This window comes from Hemibagrus wyckioides, linkage group LG25, assembly GCF_019097595.1.
Source record: "Hemibagrus wyckioides isolate EC202008001 linkage group LG25, SWU_Hwy_1.0, whole genome shotgun sequence".
NCBI classification, from domain to species: domain Eukaryota; kingdom Metazoa; phylum Chordata; class Actinopteri; order Siluriformes; family Bagridae; genus Hemibagrus; species Hemibagrus wyckioides.
In genome coordinates this window covers 13,306,711-13,326,757 of record NC_080734.1, presented here as the reverse complement: position 1 = coordinate 13,326,757, position 20,047 = coordinate 13,306,711, and the positions used below count along the sequence as shown (strand labels likewise).

Below are 20,047 nucleotides of genomic sequence, written 5' to 3'. Positions count from 1 at the left end.
TCACTGATGACCAATCAGTTGGCAGTTAATCCATGTTGGCTAAGAATGGCTAAAAATCTTTCTCCAGCAGATGGAACTGATTGTGGCACTTTAGCAGTTTCCTGCCTTTGTGGTCAGTGGAACAACAGCCAAAACTGCCAGAGTGAGCGAGTGAGTAAGTGACTGGACCTGCTCCACTAGTCTCACACAGAGCAACAGCGTTCGGCTCTTACCTTGAGGTCTCTGTGCACAATGTGTTTTTGATGGCAGTACTGTACAGCTGACACGATCTATAGAGAGAGAGAGACAGAGAGAGAGAGAGAACAGCACGTTTAGAGATCAAGGTGGAACACACCAGGACAAATCGAATAACCCATAATGTGGAGTGGTGTGTGAAAGTCAAATTAGTCTCATCGACAGCTTTGGCCGCGTTTTCCCAGAATCCCATTGATTAAAAGTGGGGCATGTGTCTGGCTAGCACAACACGGTCTGCAGAGATCAGGATGGAGCCATGTATTTTGTCATTTTATGAACAAAGAAAAATGATACAGCATCATACATGCATCAGTTCACATTCTGTTTTATTCTTCGTTTTGAAAAGTCATAAACATGGCACTAATATAAAAATGGGGACAACAAGGCTGTAGTCTTAGTATAACACTTAGTATAAACACATATTGTGAACGAATAAACTCCATCTTGAGCCTTGTTTATATGAATATATTTTAATATTGATTTCATATTTTGCATATCATGTTCTATACATTTCAGCCACTGTGAATCGACAAGATTTAGTCCATCTGTGACATGGACGAAGCAACATTACAGGTTGGCGACATGTTTCTATTTTTCAACTTGTCTGACTGGGGAAGGATCTGGAAACATCCATGTGACGCTGTAATGTGCCTAGTGCTACATCCTGACCCAGATAAGCCAGTCTCCTAGCAGCTGCAGCACGACACTCTGAGCAAGAGGAGAAGGAGGAGGAGGAGGAGAAAGAGGAAGAGAGGGAGACCCTGGGTATTTAATAACCTACACGACTGACTTGGTAGACCAGTGGGATGTAGTGCTGATGGCAATTACCTCATAACTGCACAGCCAGTATTGCTAACACACACTATAGCCAAATGGCCTAAATGTACAGGATGACACAATGGCTGTTTTATACTGTTTTTGAGCACACCGCAGTACCATACCTGTCTAAATTTAGCCCTGGCCTCCTTCTCCTTCATCCGACCGTGTGCTACGAGGTAGTCAAACACCTCCCCTGCAAAGAAAACCACACAATACATTACACAGCAGCCATGTTTGCAGTGCACTCGCAGTAATCAAGAACATTCAAGATTACAATACAGGATGAAACTGGTAATGAGTAACGTGTGTTCTCACCTCCACTGGCATACTCCATCACCAGATAAAGGGTTTTTTCCGTTTCTATGACCTCAAACAACTTTACTGTAGAGTAGAGAAAAGGAGAAAGAGAGACACAAAAAGAGAAATATTTTAGTGCACAGTTTAATTAGGCCTATTCTTTGTTCGAAAAAGCAACTCAGACACTGGTACCCTTTCAGTCCATCATTTAATGAGTACTGTGGAAGAGTAATGTGTATTGTGTGGAGTCTTACATGCATATATAAGACACTTACTATAAACGCTCGGATGAATCTGAAGCCATTTGTTGAAACTAATTTTGGCTTTTTATGATGCGTCAGCATCGCTGTTATGTGGAACTGTACATGCCGTAACATTGCTGTGCGAAAGTCTCATATTTTGGGAAAAAAACCTTGATCCAGGTCTCTGTAGCTCTGTCACATTCTCAAATCTGACTCAGAATATGTGAACATTTTTTTCTGACACATGGATGTATATGGCAGAAATACACAGATTTAGTTAATATTCAGTAGTTATGTCTCCAGTATCAGTGCTGTATAACAGCAAGAGGTAAAGTTTTGCAATATAGGAAAGTCTTCAGGGCTTTGTGGGCTTTTCAGTTTCTCAGTAATATGACATATGATGAATAAAAGGAATTTCTTCATATTAGCATCTTAAGTATTTATAGCTGTTACAAGAATATTAATAACAGGAATTAACTTCATGGATATTTCCCAACTTATGAGAAATGAATAAAAAGTACATGCATGTGCCATTCTTTAAAAAAACAGAAAGTTATCGTCAACAAAGCTGGAAGAAAAAAAACCCTGACATGCTAAAAAGTAAGAATGTATTGTATTAAATGCAATGTTAATGTTAAAAATAAAACAATGAAACAATGAAGTTGTCAGCCTGCTGTGGTAGAAGAGGAATAGAACACCATGTTCTGCTACAGGGAAATAATGAAAACTGGAGTAACACCAGCCTGTAATTATTGTCCTATAATAACAAGCCCCAAGTCATATTTTATTCCTTACATAATCATACAATGGTAAAAGTATTGTAATTATAACAATTAAGCTAAACATTTAAAAAATATTATAGAAACCTACAGAGTAACTTACTCTGAGTAACCTACAGAGTGAAGCAGAGAAAGCACACTAGCTGCTCAGGGTCAAATAAACTACTATGTTCTGTTTTACATAACACCTAAAGTACAACCTGAACTTCCACAAAATGACTCTGCACCTACACTGCCACCTACATTTACCATATCCTGCACCCTGATTTCCTGTTCTCTGGGTTTAATGCAATGTCAACACCAAATATTTCGCCAATGCAGTCTGTTTTCAACACAAGAAAAGTGGGTCATTTCTATGGAAGAAATAGCATGTGACCAAACACAATAACCTTACTGATGCCATTGATGAGACTTCCCTAGGCCAGATTATCTGATGCTCGAGTGTGTGTGCGCTCGCTCAGCCCACAACAGGCAGCTGCAGGTGATAGTGTGTGCAATCAGAGAGATGCCGTGATAAAATCTGTACTTTTCATTTAGCCAGATTCCTAGAAAGCTCCTCTAGACATTTTTTTTTTTACAGAGTTGAGAAGTTTAAACACGCAGTGGTCCATCTAAAATCCAAAATGTGTTTTTATACACCTGGGATTGATTAACTGAGCTAAAACTTCACTCTAAACAATTCTACAACATTTCTGTCATTTCGCAGATGCCCTTATCCAGAGCAACTTACTTTTCATCTCATTTTATACAACTGAGCAATTTAGGATTAAGGGCCTTGCTCAGGGGCCCAGCAGTGGCCAATTCTACAATAACTGATCTGACTGCACATAATGTAATAATTAGTGGAAAATGACAGCGCATGGTTTGTCATTCTGCAGTCCGAAAGGATTCATCTGGCTGCGTGCTTGCAACGAGGGCATCTGTGATGAGTGTGGTGTTAATTTTTCAGCCAAAAGGCAAGCACTCAGTAGTCTACTCATAGTATAAACACTCACACATGGATTTCTGTTGCTTAGGCATGAAACTGTACGTGCACTCTTAAAATATAACGCTGAATAAAGAATCGCAAGGGCGCAAGACAAAGTGTGTGTGTTTCTTGTATGCAAACAAAATAATACATAATACATACATTTCGTCTGTTGCACAAACCAGCAAGGCGATTTCTACACACATCAACCAAACAAGACACAACACAGTCACGCAGATTATTGAGAATTTGTAAAGTAATCTGCTACAACAAAAGATCATGCCCGAAACCCTTCTACCTATTTAAACCCTTTCTACCTATTGTGAGATAAATTCAGAACTTTTGCTTTAAATCAGTGTAGAAACTAATGTTGGTAAAGCTAGGCTTGTATGCTAGAGTGAGAAGTAACTCAAGATGCTTGATTGTGGAAGGAAGAAAAATTAGGATGTGTGTAGGTTGAGGTTGTTAATTAATTGGCTTCCCTCCTCTTCCTCCTCCCTCTGAACACTGTCTACATTAGTGTGAGCTGACCTCTCTCACTCACTCTCTCACACACACACACACCACACTTTGGTGTTTACTGAATAAATAAGTGTAAAAATATTGGCAGAGATCATACGCAAAACTGTATGTGTGCTTAATGATTAATAAGCACAGATGTGGAAAGCAGTAGCACAGCATCCTAGATCCTCCTCCTCCTCTTCACACAGCAGTACTCATAGAAGCACAAACTATATTAGCATGAGGCTCAGGCAGAGCCAGCAAAAACAAAAAAGGGAATTCCTTTAGTTTCACGGCTCAGCAAAACAAACGTCTAGGGGCTCTTAAGGGTCCGTGAAGCTTAGCCAGAGGATTTCTTTTTTTTTTAATAGTAGGAAATTGCAGCCCACTGTTATCAAATTTACTATGGCATAAATATTATAAAATAAATTCTAATAATTTTTTTTAATAAATGGGTTCTATGTGTAGAAAGAAATATTTTAATAGACGTTTTTTTTTTTAGCTGAAATACATAACCAAAATATAAATAGCAAAATGGACAAACAGACAAATGATCAAACATATTTATTTTTGTTTTATATAAAAATGTAATATTATTCTTTGAATTACTTTTTTAATAGTTACGTGGGTCCAGGCACATCACGGTCAAAATAAAAAAATAAAAATTAATAAATGAATAAAATGTTTTGTAAAATGTATTGTAAGAATCTCTCAAAAACTCACCAATATTTGGATGGTTCAGAATCTTCATTATTCTTACTTCTCGGAAGAGCTTTAAAACAAGAAGAGAGAAAGAGAGACATAGAGTCGATTAGAACAATAAGTACACAAGTATAACAGCTTGTTTACAGACGCTATCTATAACGCCTAACTCCGAGTGATTAGGTTGTTGTGTAATGGCTCATAAAATGAGCATTAACCTCTCCATTAACCCCCGTACTTCAGGCATATTATTCAGCAACTGCTATGTATTATTAAGGGACTATTACAGCACTAATCAGAAACTGCATGTGGTTCCAGGAGTGAGGAATAGGCCTAGATCTTTTATTACTCCATTAGGTTAATTCTACGCTCTAAAAAGACAGGTCACTAAAGAAACATCTCAGAATACACATGACTAATCGAGGGGATGCTGTTCAGCCATTTCTTTCCACTGTACACAGCATCTAAACAGGAAGAATCCATCAAGCTATTAAATCTGCATTTATACCATGTGCTAACTTTATTACAGTCCTTACCTATTTATCCTACACATTTTCCTGAGACCCTCCTGTGACCCTCCCCCAGTTATACAAAACCTTATAACCCACATGCCAGCAAGAGGACGATGTGATTGACAGACTGTTGCTACGGAAAGGCAGATAGCCGGAGCGACACAAGATGCTTCGGTGTCAATCTGAGCCTCTTCCCAGCACACACACAGCCAATAACAGTTAGGTTTCCTTCGTGACATTTCCTGCTTCTATAAATTTGCTAATGCATCTTCCTCCCCACCCTCCTGATGCTCTCTTGTGCTCTTATGTTCTTTCCTTCCATTATCTCTCTAGCCACTCAACCTTTTAATATGGGTGCTGGCATTTTGCTGCGTGAGCAATCGGAGTACACAAACCCACATCGAACGCTGTGCTCTAGTGAGGACGGAAACTTCGTGCCTTGAAATATCTTCACCACACAAGTGCTAACTTACACTCACACAGGCACACACACACACAAAACATTAACCAGCAGATAGAAAGGAGAAAAAAAAAAGAAAAAAAAAGAGTTTGTTTCATTTTGTCCTTTTTCCACCGACCTTCGTATTCTAATTTCTCTTTTATGTCAATTGTGAGATGAGCTCATCATTATGCTGTCCTACATGTGTAAATATAAATAATGATATACAGCACTGAACTATAGTGTACTACACCACAAATCAATACACAGCACTTTACACTGCACTCCAATATAGTATACAAAGTAATATATGTTCAGTTTAATGCTTTTCTTTAGATGCCACTTCAAATGTAATTTGCAATGATAATATACCAAGTACAAAGCCCCAGCCCGCTCATATTTAGACTAAAAGTGTCTATTTACTCTTTATCTACTATAACTGAAGTACAGTAAGCTATTAAACAGCAGCAGAAGAGACGACCTAGCAAAGACAATAGCAAAAACAGCAGCAGTAGCAACAGCAAAAACAGCAGCTCTGCAAAACCCCAGAAGAAAACAAAGTGCCTTAAGGAGCTATAATACTAAACCCATATGTATGGTATAAGATTTAAGTGTGTTTATTGCAATATTAAATCAATGAAAAGGATTAATCCTAAAAAAAGTAACTTTTCTTTTGTGTTTGTTGGAAATTTAGCGCTGGTCAAATAAACAGCATGCTTGTGGATTATGGTTCATGAGATGCTGAGCTGCTCTATGGCTGTAGTGATGTCACTTTATTAGGAATGCCCTGCACATGCATGCAATTATCCAATCAGGTGACAGCAGCAAGTCAGGGACCAACTCGAGAGTTTTCTTCTTGTGAGTAATGCATCAAAAATAAAATCAACAATTTCTCCGCACGGACTTCCCATGAGCGTCTTTATTTGTCCCGTCTAATTCCGCTGAGCAGGTAGGGCAGTATATGCTCAGGTTAGAAACCAGAACCAATCTCAAAATCAGACTGCTGATTTTGATAGCAAGGTGCATGTTTTGGTTCAATTAGGTCTATTCTTGTGTCACTGTTAGACTTTTTTTCAGTCGTGTGTCCTATATGGGGTCTCGCATAACCAGACATTCAGACTGACAGCAGAAAGTCTGGACTCCACAGCAGCTTTTACCACCCAAGGACCGCCCTAGAGAGCATTTGACTAACGTATACTGCAACCAATCACAGATCACTCTGTTCAGTCATGTTTAGGAGACATGATGTAAAGTTGATGCTCCTACAAAAACAGACCAGTGTGTAACCATAGATCACTCACTTAAGAAAGCTGAGCAAATGAATGAATCTCTACTGAGAGCTTCACATCCACTTCAGATCCAGCGTTTAACTGACGCTCACTGTCACAGTTGTAAACACGACAGCTTCCTTCTTCCATGAGAGAAGCAGAAAGTCATGATGGCTTTATTTCCAGGCAGACAGTCAAAAATTTGACGCACACGTCTTCTGTAGAATTCGACCAATCAGACGACTATTTCGAAACACTTAAAGCGTTTCCAATTTTGTGTGTCATATGCAACAGACATTCACTCAACGGTTCATGATGTCAGAGGCTAAGACTAGGTCAGGTAAGGTCTCGTCCTCACTACTGAAACCTTGAGAAACATTGGTGAAGAAATCTTCTTGAGGCGTTCTTACTCGAGCCCCTGACTCATCGCAATCCATGTTCCTTTTTATGCAGTGTAACACGTGACAAATCCTCTGACTGCATTATGACCCACGAATGCAGAAGTGAATCTGATCGCTCATGCATTGTTATTAATTCTGTTGTAAAAAAAAGGTATTCATCACCAAAATTTTCCCAATGGTCTTAAATTGGCCTGTTGCTAGTCCATCCCCTGGAGGTCAAGATGCTGTTTATGCATCTCATCATACAGTTACAGGTCAAGAGCTTCAATAAACACTCGAATCAAAATAATTTCCATGTATAAAACTTTAAAAGATAACAATGTAGAAACATTTTGCATAGATGTGCAAGACTTTGCACAGATGTAACCTTAACCCATCTTACCGTTTAGCCTCAAATGTGTAGTTTCACTGACATTTAAAGTTTTACTTACTGCAGTGTGAAACACGACAGTGTTGCACTTTCATTACACTAGCAAAAACGCTGTCCATTATGTGTGCTGCAAAGACCGTGTATATTCAAAAATAAGACGATTAGGTACTTGTAATGCAATTTCAGACAAATGAAGAATCTACAGCAATCCTGAACAGTTCATTACAATAACACTACAGGCTAGGTTCAGGAGTGTCCGGTCTTATTCGGAAAGACCCGGGACGTATGCAGATTTTCATTCCAAACGAGCCAATATTAACTGATTATGACTGGAAACTCCTGGCCAAGTCCAACCTAAGCACAGATTGCTGCACTAATACCAGTTATGCTTTATATTTCCACCCACAATGTGTGTTGTCAGTATTTCACACGAGTATTAGGCCCCAAACTTCTAATAAGATTTCTTAAAACGTTCTCAGGCAAAAGCTAAGTTGACACTCCAGCCACTGAGCAAGGCGAGATAGATCAGCTGCTGACACGATGAGCGCCGACAGGACACACACTGTATCCGGGTGTCATAAAAGACCTTTCTGTGTCATAAATCATCGCGCTAATGCTCCGAATCAAAGACTAGCGGTTAACATCAGGTGCAGAAGACAGTAAAGGACCTGAGCTGATGTTATGGTTATGGCGTCTCGTCTTTTTCTTTAACGCTGGAGCTGTACAGGCATCTGCTCTCCATAAACACACACCGCTCTCAGCGCTACTGGATAAATATAGCGTCCAGCGAAGTCCTGTAACTCTGAACGTGAAAAGTAGTAACACAATCTCAACAACATCCTTCACCAGCTGAAGGTGTAAGAGAGACAAAATACACACTCTCGACTGTTGTCTCTTACATGGAACACTACAGGCAACTGGTGACTGGTTTATGAATGAGAAACTGCAAGGACTCATGGGAAGCCACAGGGTTCATTAGCAGGGAAACACCAAGCACAAACCCATCTGGCTCTACAGTAACTCGGGCCATGAGACGATGAGAGGTGGAGGGAAAAGAAAAAAAAAAACACCAAAGATTTCTTTGAACGCTTATTGCTGAGCATTATGTTACCTCATGGCTTGAAGAGACAGAGGAATGCTGGGAGTCTGTGTGTGGGAGAGGAGCACGCTGTGCTGCAAAGATCAGCCTGAAACCGCTAATCACCCTGCCGAGAACAAGACCGTTGCTTGTGCTAACAAGCCGATGGCGTCCAGACGCAGATGGAGCGGAGAGGATAGGGAGAGCTTCGAGGATGAAAGTCAGATGTTTTCCAGCATTTAAACAGTGAGATGAGATGAGTCATCAGCAGCATCCGCTTTACCGAGTGTGTGAATGGTGTTCTGTAAGCACAACGACATGATCCACAGGCGCCACCACAGAGGCTCATGGTCTAGAACGAGTTACAGCTTTTGTGTTAAAGAAATGAGTCACACCACAGGGGGATGGGGACAATCAGAAACTCATCACCCAGCTCACCAGGCACGTTTGCCAAGTTTTGGTAGCTAAATTAATAAAATAAGACAAACTAGTTAGATACCGGAAATAAGCAAGTCTGTATTTTTAAACATTGCACATAATGTTTCTGACTTTTCGTCTAGAGAGAAAAATCTTTGGTCTGCAATTCAACAATGAGGCATTATATTCTGAACTTGCTGCATGTAAAAGAGCATGATTAGAGTCATTTTCTTTTATTTCCCAGAGTATTTTAAAACCATTTTTATCAACATGAAAGTTTTGCTATGAGGTGGATTTCATTTTGTTCAGGCCTAGTTCTGATTTTATCAGCCAACTTTAAGGGGTGGAGGGGGGGAACTCAGCCAAATGTGATGTGAACATTACGGCATTAGGTAAACGGCAGAAACTGTTACTTCTCTATTTCAACCGCAGTAAACAATGCAAGGCCTCACATATTAGAGAAAACAAAAACAAAACCAGCGACGCAAATGGTTTTATTCATGAACAGAAACTAGATTGCACCAGCTGGCTTCTCTGACCTGGACTACAAAAACTACATCTATACAGTACAGACGTACAAAGGGAGTGCAGTCTAGATGTTGTTTTATTCAAATGTTTTTAACTGCTAAGCTCTTTCCTTCTGAAAAGTTTCTTTTATATGTAATCTCTATAATATCTTTCATTTTGAAGGTAAAGGTGGAGTGTTTCCATATTGTACATGGTACTGGTAAATGCTATATTGACTGGCTGATGATAAAGACAAAAAGCACATACACCGATCAGCCATAACATTATAACCATTATGCCTAATATTGTGTTTGTACCCCTTTTGCTGCTAAAACAGCCCTGATCCGTCAAAGCATGGACTCCACTAGATCCCTGAAGGTGTGCTGTAGTATCTGGCACCAAGATGTTAGCAGCACATCCTTTAAGTCCTGTTAAGTAAGTTGCAAGGTGGGTCCTCCATGGATCAGACTTGTTTGTCCAGCACATCACACAGATGGTCGATTGGATTGAGATCTGGGGAATATGGAGGCCAAGTCAACACCTCAAACTCGTTGTTGTGCTCAAACCATTCCTGAACCTTTTTTTGCTTTGTGGAACGGTACATTATTCTGCTGTAAGAGGCCACAACCATTAGGGAATACTGTTTCAATGAAAGGGTGTACATGGTCTGCAACATTGCTTAGGTAGGTGGTAAGTAACACCCACATGGATGGCAGGATCCAAGGTTTCCCAGCTGAACACTGCCTAAAGTATGACACTGCCTCCGCCAAGCTGGCCTTCTTCCCATAGAGCTCATCTGTTGGATCGGATCACACGGGCCACCCTTCACTCCTCGTGTGCATCAATGAGCCTTGCCTGCCCATGACCCTGTCACAGGTTCACCACTGTTCCTTCCTTGGACCACTTTTGATAGATACTGACCACTGCAGACCGGGAACACCCCACAAGAGCTGCAGTTTTGGAGATGCTCTGGTCCAGTTTTTTCAGCCATCACAATTTGACATGACAGAAAGCATAAAACCTGGGCATGTGTAACAGTGAAAGATATGCACTTGAGATTAAGGGTAGTTTTATACAGAGGTGCAACAGGAAATAAAAGAATCTTTTGACTAAAAAAAGGAGTTAAAAGAGATAATAAAAATACAAAATGTAAGCAGAGAAGAGGAAAACCAAAGTAAGCATTCACTACGAACTATTATTCATATTTACAGTGAAGCTCAATGCGGTACAAACCGAGACAGACTTGCACAACCCACAAAAAAACAACAAAAATTACAGATAAACATATATAAAAGAAACATTAAATCTAAAAATTAGGACTAGTTTGTGATATCTAATACCAAAGTGATTTGCAAACAATTATAAAATGTATAGTTTTTGAACAAAAAAGAGCTTTGTAAACATTCCTATTTGTATTTAACATTACAGAAAGAAGTTAAGAAACTCGAGTCTTCAGCACAGAGGAGTTTGTGCTTTCTCAGTAACATGAGAAGTTGCATTTTTTTTGCTTTAAACTTCAACAAGAACCAACTAGCTGATTTTTGCTGACACTTGCAACACCTTCCATGTCATAACACTCCTAACAGAAAACTTCACTGCGCTTGACAATCTTAAATAACACCTTTTATGTCCAATCAGATCCGCTATGGATGAGCCGTTACTATAGAAACAATAATGTGTTACGAGCTCATACACAGATCCAGGCTTTGATAGAATATTAATCAGCTTCTGATTCGAGAACTCATCCATGCTGTGATATAATGATTGCAATCAAGAAGAATTATAGAAACCTATTTGATCTTCTTGAAGGATGCAGAAGAGAGAGTCATGGCGGTTATGAGAGTGCTGCATGTACACCTGGATGCTGTTTTGCATTTTGCGCACCTATGCTGGAGCTCAGTCATCAGAGCCATCTTTGTTCCCAGGAAGCCAGGGACGGCCCTGAATACACTTTGCTCAGGGGAAAGTGGGCTGCAGGAGGAGAAAAGAGGACAGCATGTTCCCCCATTCCAAACTAGGTCTTCCAGCAGCATGTCAGATAGCAAAGAAACCGTAACTGACTTGAGACGAAAATATCCGGATGTATAGCTTACACCAAACAGTGGTTATAAAGCAATACTACACGTCCATCTTGTTTAATTCATGCATGTCTTTCATACTGAAGTGTGCACGTGTAGCGCCACACGGAGATCGAAGCACCAGATCACGACTTCATTCCTAAACTGTTTATGTGTGTGTACATGCTTGTGTCTTGTTTTTTTTTCCAGACTAGTCTGCTGAACACCTGTAAGCATTTGAGGAAGGTATTTTTATTCTGGGTGTGGTTTTGTTTCTTTGTCTCTGCACGTGTGTTTCCTCATGCCCACAGGCTGCGGTAGCTCCAATTGCTGCATTTCTGAATAATTCTCTGTGCAAATTGACATCATGCTTCAGTGGCCTTTTTTTGAGCCTCTGGCATGAAGTTCTGCCCTTAAAGCCTCGAGACACGATGCTCAGTCACACACCTCCCACACACTCGCCCGCTCTTGAGATGACCTATATGGCATATTTCACTTGGTTCGAAATAAGAAATATCAGAAAGTGAGCTCTTGAGAAAGGCACAGCGGTAAAAAGCCACAGAAGGCTTATGGAGGTCTGCAGGGCACACAGCAATAATGTTCCAGATGTGTGCATGGCTGACAGATGGCACATGGCAAATAACCATCCTTATTCTGTCAGCCAGGGCCTTCAAATAATTCACTGCTAATTTGGTTCAAGCATTGCCGTGCTGACGGGCATGGCGAGGAGAAGCAAAAGTGTGGACTAATATCCTGCAGGCACAACAGTCAGACCCACAGATGCAGCGGATCTCCCAATAGTGTGTGATTCTCTCTGCATCTCTGCGGGTGATTGGCTGCCCCTCTGTGAAGCTGTGAGATAGGAAGCTCCCCTCCCTCTCTCTTCTCTCAGCACACACTCCCAAACAGGAAGCTGCTCGTGGAGATGCGGCCGGGTGGTAGCGAGACATGCTTACACCCACAGGAAAAAAAAACAGTGTGTGCGAACACGTGCACTAAGCACAAACGTGTGCATAAACCCGACAAGACGAAAATACACCAGCTGCCAAACGTGTAACATTGAACAGCAGACACAAAGAGGCATAGACACACTGTATTGATCTAAGAGAAAATGCTAAATATGGGGCTTCTATGCTTTATCACTATGGATAAAACTACATTTTTATGATTAAGTAACATACCAGCTTTTGGTATTTTTTGAGTTAATCAATAAATAATTAGATTATTTAAAAAAAAGTATGCATACACTCTCTCCCTCTCTCTCACTCACACACACACATCTCCAGACAGTACTAAGAAAGCTGTGTGTCCCTGCTTGCAGAGTTCCTCTAGTGTCCATGGGAAAGCGGCACTACAAGTCTCCACGTATGATCTACAAGCACACAACCTAATTAAAGGCAAGTGCTGACTGGATAAAAAGTCTGTCTGCTTCACACGCTCCTGTGAAGTCGTGCCCCAGCCAGATCTAAAGGTACTCCAACATCCAGCAGCGGAACCAGAGGGTAAAAAATAGCAGCACTCACAGGTTACTTACTGTAGGAGGAGTGCAGATTGTCTGACCTCTTTAGGATATGAGTGGCCAAGCTAAACCCTGTCTGTTCTCAGAGTATTCTTTTCATCCGGAGGCATCACCTTCCAATCGGGCCATAAGTCATTCTGTGCCTTTAAGGCAAAAGGAGGAAGGAAAATATATAGCAATCTAACCAGCAGAGAGGACAAAGTTTCACACAACTTGATATATATAAGAACAGGTTTGGACAATGTTACACTGCAGGCAAATATTAGCATGCTCGACTCAGGAACACCGCAAACTCACAATGGGTTTTGGTAACACAAACTTGACAATTGACCAAACCCACAATATTCAGGATGTCATACGGCTAAGCAAATGACTACCCTGGGCAGGCAGAACAAGAAGATTAAATGCCTCCAACAACCAGATAAAGAAAAATGCTTCTCACTATTGACTTATCAAAAATGTATTTTTGTCACCTGTATTTAAACAAACAAAACATGCACTCATGGTGGCGTGATGCACCTCAACGCTGGGACTGCTCACAATTAAACCACTGTAGAGCAAATTCATTGTTGAGGTCTCCAAAATGATGGAGAAATATCATGAATGAGTCATGATCTAGGCAGAAATTTGTTTGTCTTCATTAATCCACTTAACTAGCTAACTATCTGGTCATACTTTATAATATTAGATTAGCTCCCATTACTAGCCTAGTCAGCTAGATCTCAGGGAAACTTAAACATTAGACTTGGAACTGCTTACCCCTTTGCCTCAAGTCAAAAAAGTGTATAACAAAAGAAATAATTAGCAATGGCAGTGTGATTTCTGTTTGCTGTACCCAGACTGCACTGATCTAAAAGAAACGATTACGTTCTGCTAATCATAGATCTATCATCAGAGGATCTTTGCCCTATAATCTGACATGGAGAACACACTCAGGCTGTTCCAAAAATCCAGCCAAGGTTTTATTGGGTTCATCATCTAATTCAGAGTGACAAGTAGTAATTATGTAGTAAAGACTGATGAAATCTGCTAAAACATGCTCAAGGCCAATATCAGACAATGATTAATAAACTGGTTAATAAATTCTCCACCTCTCTTTCCATACCAACAGTCATCCGTGCCTCTGGGGACCATGTAAAGACAATACTGCCACAGACAGCAGAGCACACAGTGCACAAGGGTCTCTCAGCTGACCAAACTGGCCAGCAGCCCACTTTCCCCACCAGCCTGTTAATGTGCTTTCCTCTCCAACTTCCTTCCTGGCATACTCCCTTGTTTCATCAGAGCATACACAAATATATATATACTGTACGCGCACACATGGACGCTCCCTCACTGCCATACATATTACATACATATACACTTTATATATATATATATATATAAATATAAGAGCTGCAAAGCTGTGCTCTGAGAGAAGCATTCCCGTGCCACATGCTCAGAGGTCCCTTATTCTGTAAGCAGGAGAGAAAATAAAAAATAAATAACAGACCACCAACAGCCAACTAATCAGGACACAAACACATCTCATATTCCCCATCAATCATGTTACCTATTACTTCAGAAAGTCCCCCTTGTTGCACTAGCATGCATTTTGGATATGTGACTCACGAGCCAACAAGTATTTTGCTATTTTCCACCAGGACTACACCTGTAACAGCTCACAAATGAAACGTTGTTTTGCTTCTCATTCCTCATGCATACAATCGACAGCACTCATCAGTACTGAGATCACTGATGGAGATCACGGAGGCGGAACTAACTGAGAGTGGCTCATTACACCAGACATTGCAGACCTGACATCAAATTATAAAGAGCAGCTTTTCAAACACTCTAAATAGACTAGTCCAATGCAGAATCCTAATTTGGGTTCTCTGTAGGAAAATAATGATCTGTATTTCATTTGTTGTGGTGCGTGAGTGCACCTGACTGCTGGGGTGGTGGACACTGAGCACAGTCGGTAATGTCCGCTCACAGTGTTAAAAGTAGCCTTGAGTAGGTGATGGCTCTTGGGTGGAAAGAGTGTCGGGATCAAAAGAAGCTGCTCATGCTAAAAGTCTACATATCGCTCATTCAGAAACACGCCTTTGTGCAAACAGACTAAACAACTGCTCCCAAATGTCAGCTAGAAACACTGAGCAGACTAAACACTGCATTTGAGTGAATAAGAGCTGTAATCGAGATATTGGCAGATGAGCAGTGAATCACTGCACACCTCTAGGGTGGATTTGAGATGGGATGGACTTTTATACTCTCTAGGGGCGAATCGTCCGACTCCTTGAGCGAGAGCTCATCTGGAGCCGTGGTGCGAGTCTACGTGAAGCCTGATGGAATTCTGAATTAGAATGGGAGCAGACTTGATTTTAAAGATGGCACACTGCCACTTTTTCCTTATTCCAAAAAAGTTTTTTTAAGCAGTTTAGGTAAGATAGCTGTCTAAAACGACCTTACACAAACATCTAAAATAAATTCTTTCACACAAAAAAAAATAAATGAACATCTCAGCACTGTTACAGTGGCTACAGTTTCTATTGCTATGATTACCTGTACTGTTGGTAACATTACTATTACTATTTCGATAGCTACTGTTATTGTTGGTATAATTGTTACTTTCACTCTTAATACTGATACTATTGGTGCTCTGTTGATCATCACTGCTACTTTCACTATTACTATTGCTGCCTACGGCTTCCGGGTGCTCTTCACTTCATTTGATATTCTGTAATTTCACTTTAAAGGTCATTCTGGGTCATGACACACTAAGGGTCATCACAAAAACCTTTTTTAAAGTTTTTATATCCACTGTATGTCTATCAGAGAATCGACTCAACCTCTCAAATAAAAATTCTTAACCAAAACCTGAAAATAAAAAGCAAAAATTTTGTAATGGAATTACAAAAATAAACAAACAAAATAAATGAAAACACTTTTCAGGCCATCTGGGTAGCACAGTCCACAGATGCCTTGTATTTCTTCAGCTAAATGGCTGTGAGGAACATAACGATGTCTAATCCGGACACGCTCGCTGCTGTCGTCGCTGGGCCATTCCAGGTAGCAGCTGATAAATTCTCAGCTAGCTGTGGGTGACACGCTATTTGAAAACATGCCTCAAGAGGAAGGAAGGAGACGAACTCCTGCAAGGATGCACGTACGTTGGCACTGTGTACATGTCTGTGCAAGCATAGCAGAGAGCCCTCTGTGACTTCAACTTAGAACAAGGACTCGATTCTCTGCTGCTGATCTATTTTCCTTAGGAAAAAAAATAATAATTACGATAAAATTATGACCACATCTCTCTACATCTGTCTGCTAAAATAACAGAGAGAGAGAGAGAGAGAGAGAGAGAAGGAAACCTCTCTGACAACAGGAAACCAGGAAAAGGAAAGTTCCAGTGATATGTGCTGGATGTGTGAGTTTTGTAGTAGTATAAGACTTGTCATAATTAGTCAATAAGCCATTACATTAATTAACGCTTGCTGTTAATGTTCACTCTTTGGACCCCTTGGTACTGTTCAGGTCAAAACTCCTTTACATGTATTGTCTTTATATGTGGATAAAATTTGTGATTAATGTTTGCACTTTCTCGATCCTGTGTAACAATGAAAGTGTCAATCGTTTTTGTCATCAAGTTATAATTTGTTTACAACAAATGCAAAACACATTAAGTAAAAATACACCAACCAGGCATAACATTATGACCTAATGTTGTCTAATATTGGGTTGGTCCCCCATTTGCTGCCAAAACACAACAAACTGTGATGCACTGTGTATCCGACACCTTTCTATCAGAACCAGCATTAACTTCTTCAGCAATTTGAGCAACAGTAGCTCATCTATTGGATCGGATCACACGGTCCAGCCTTCGCTCCCCACGTGCATTAGTGAAGCTTGGCCACCCATGACCCTGTCGCTGGTTAACCACTGTTCCTTCCTTGGACCACTTTTGATAGATACTGACCACTGCAGACCGGGAACACCCCACAAGGGATGCTCTGAGCCATCACAATTTGGCCCTTGGTCAAACTCGCTCAAATCCTAACGCTTGCCCATTTTTCCTGCTTCTAACACATCAACTTTGAGGACAAAATGTTCACTTGCTGCCTAATATATCCCACCCACTAACAGGTGCCATGATGAGGAGATAATCAGTGTTATTCACTTCACCTCTCACTGCTCATAATGTTATGCCTGATCGGTGTATAAAATGGGTCGATTTGTGCCGAACACTACACAAGGGTTGAAAATGGTCCTTAACATTTAGGGTGGTTATTAGAGCAGGGGATACGTGTTAAGAGTAGATAAAAATGTAAGGAAAAAGTAGAATGAACAGTTGTTAAGACTTCAGCATTGATTATCTATAACAATACATCTGGAAGTGTTTTATTCCTCTTGTACCACAGTAATTTGCCTATTATTATTATTAGAATCATTATTCTTATATTTTTAAATAATTATCCAAATACACCATATATAAAATGTTAGGTGTATTGTTGTGGAAAGTCCCTGAAACAAGTTAGCTTCTGCAAACACATACGCTGCAACACCTCACTCCTTTCTCTCTTGAAGTTAAGACAAATAAACTGCAGCTTGCTACGTCACCCCGAGTCTGCTAAAACCTCAGCCCTGAAGACTTTCCTGTGCTGGAAAATGTAAAAAAATAAAAAATACAGCTTCACTTCTGACTGACATTCCCTACCAAAAAAAATCACCATGTCCACACAGAAAATGTGTCTGCTATTGAAGTCCCTGTGCAAGCTGTGACTAAAGAAACTGTAATGAATTTGAAGAAGTTGATTAATACAGACTGTTGATAGAAGATCATTTGGGTCTACATGTTACGCATACATGTCTGCTCTCAGATATTCCAAAAAAAGTGCTAGTTAATCGGATTCCTCGATACAAATCTTGATCATTTCTTTATTCAGAGTATAACCATGTCACATAAGGTTGCTAGGCTACTCAAGTCTTTCTGCAACCAGGTTATGTACATCTCTCTTTATTTACACCGAAGAGCTCTATTTGTTATAGAACTGATGTAAACGATTTTCATCGAATTTCATAATTAAAATCATTACATCAGTATTGAGCTGCCCTTTAATGAAAGCCTAAAGAGTTCTCTCTGACATTCTGAGGTCAAACCATGGCATCATATTGATTAAAAGAAAACTAGGGCTGACCTAATGTAACAATCTGTGGGTGCTGCAATTGTGTATGAGGTCACTGCTAGGAGACTCACTGGCCCAGATACAGAATGGTGTGTGTACTCTATTAGCATTAAGAGATCTGGGGCCTTCCACTCCAAAGCAGGAAAATACCCAATAAAGAGGTCACTTTAAGCAAACAAAACAACACCTGCATAAGAAAAGAAATTCAAAACGTCTATGCTTTTGCTACCTCAGTCGTTCCACATGCCTGTAGTGAGCTGTTGGTGGTTTGCTGCAAATCTGGGACCAATAAGAGTAAACAGTGTTAGTCAGAAACATTCTGAATAAAGGCATGGATCTCTAAACAAAGCATCCCTTTACCAGCATAACCTCTCACAACTCACGTTTCTCATACACCCCCTCTGAATAATGAAAGAAAAATAAACACTGCTTTGTGAGTTTCCAGGATACAAACGACTACTAAAACGTCTGGGATGGCTGATCTGGATCGTCTACACCCACACAGTTCCACCAAAGTTGTCCGTCTAAACGGAACGCTTATGTGCAACAGCCAGCCGATGTTAAGTGCCGAGAGTATTTCCAAAAAAAAAAAAAAATTGTATTAAAAAAAATATATAAAAAGCTCCACAGGCTGCCTGATCTGATTAGAAAGTGGCTGATTCTAAATGAAGTGACCAAACTCAAAGTACAGGCACTCCTCCCACTCCAACCAATTGCATAAGAGCAGATGGAAATAGTGTCAGAGACAGACTACAGCGAGCAGCTGCGAGTGAGTGGCTCAGGAGAGCCCACTGTCTGAGAAAAGCCCTAGAGGGAAAAGTGCTGGATTTCTGAGCAGGGCCAACATCTCACACTCAAACACAAAATAAAAGACTTTGCAGCCAAAAGTTTGTGGACACCTGCCAGGCACTTATATGAGCTTTTTAATCCGGATTTAGTCGCCTTTGCTGCTATAATAAGCTCCAGTCTTCTGAAAGGCTTGCCTTTTGGAGTGTGGTTGTGGGGGATTTGTGTTCATTCAGCAATAAGAGAATTAGTGAGATCGGGTACTGATGATGAGTGAGGAGGTATAGTGTGAGGTCAGTGTTCCAGTTTCTCCAAAAGGTGTGCAGTGGGGTTGAGGTCAAGGTTCTGTGCAGGACACTTGAGTCCTTCCACTACAATGTTAACACTACACCATGTCTTCAAAGACTTCGAACTGTGCACAGGGGCGTTGTCATGCTGGAACAGGTTTGGATGTGGACATTTTAGCTTAGTGGTTAAGGTGTTGGACTAGTGACCAGAAAGTTGTGAGTTTAAATCCCTTGAGCAGGGCTTTGAGGTTGTATAAAATGAGATAAATCATAAGGGCATCTGCCAGAAATGTTGTGTTATGTTTGGGGCTCTTATTTCCAGAGAAGGAAAACTGTAATTTCACAGCATACAGACACACTATACAACTGTGCACTTCCAAATTTGTGGAAACAGTTTAAGGAAGAAGCACATATGGGTGTGATGGTCAGGTGTCCAGCAACTTTTTCCTCATATAGTGTAGACAGGACTAGTCTCAATTCTCTCATTCATTATATCTGTTCATAAACCCTACGTTATATGGTTATAAAAAAAGTCTACAAGCTTTCCACCTAAATCAAGCTGTAACAGTCTCCATCAACTAACCAGCTCTTGTAGGTTTATCATTTTGATCATACTGGTAAGACACGTGCCTCTGTGCCTAATCATTGCTAGCATGAAAGCATGTCTGTTCCATGATTAAAAAAGTTCAGCCATTTTTCA

The 20,047-nt window shown here is 40.4% G+C and overlaps 1 protein-coding gene across 3 annotated transcripts in view; it reads right to left on the bottom strand.

The window, feature by feature from the left end:
• mark3b (MAP/microtubule affinity-regulating kinase 3b) overlaps positions 1-20,047 on the bottom strand; it is a 47,334-nt gene that overhangs the window by 17,174 nt on the left and 10,113 nt on the right. For all 3 annotated transcript variants that reach the window (XM_058379056.1, XM_058379054.1, XM_058379055.1), the window contains exons 4-7: positions 4,563-4,611; positions 1,369-1,434; positions 1,176-1,246; positions 213-269 (exon numbers count right to left, since the gene is read on the bottom strand). In XM_058379056.1, the coding sequence (XP_058235039.1) occupies positions 213-269; positions 1,176-1,246; positions 1,369-1,434; positions 4,563-4,611 (243 nt within the window). The remainder of the gene's footprint in view (positions 1-212; positions 270-1,175; positions 1,247-1,368; positions 1,435-4,562; positions 4,612-20,047) is intronic.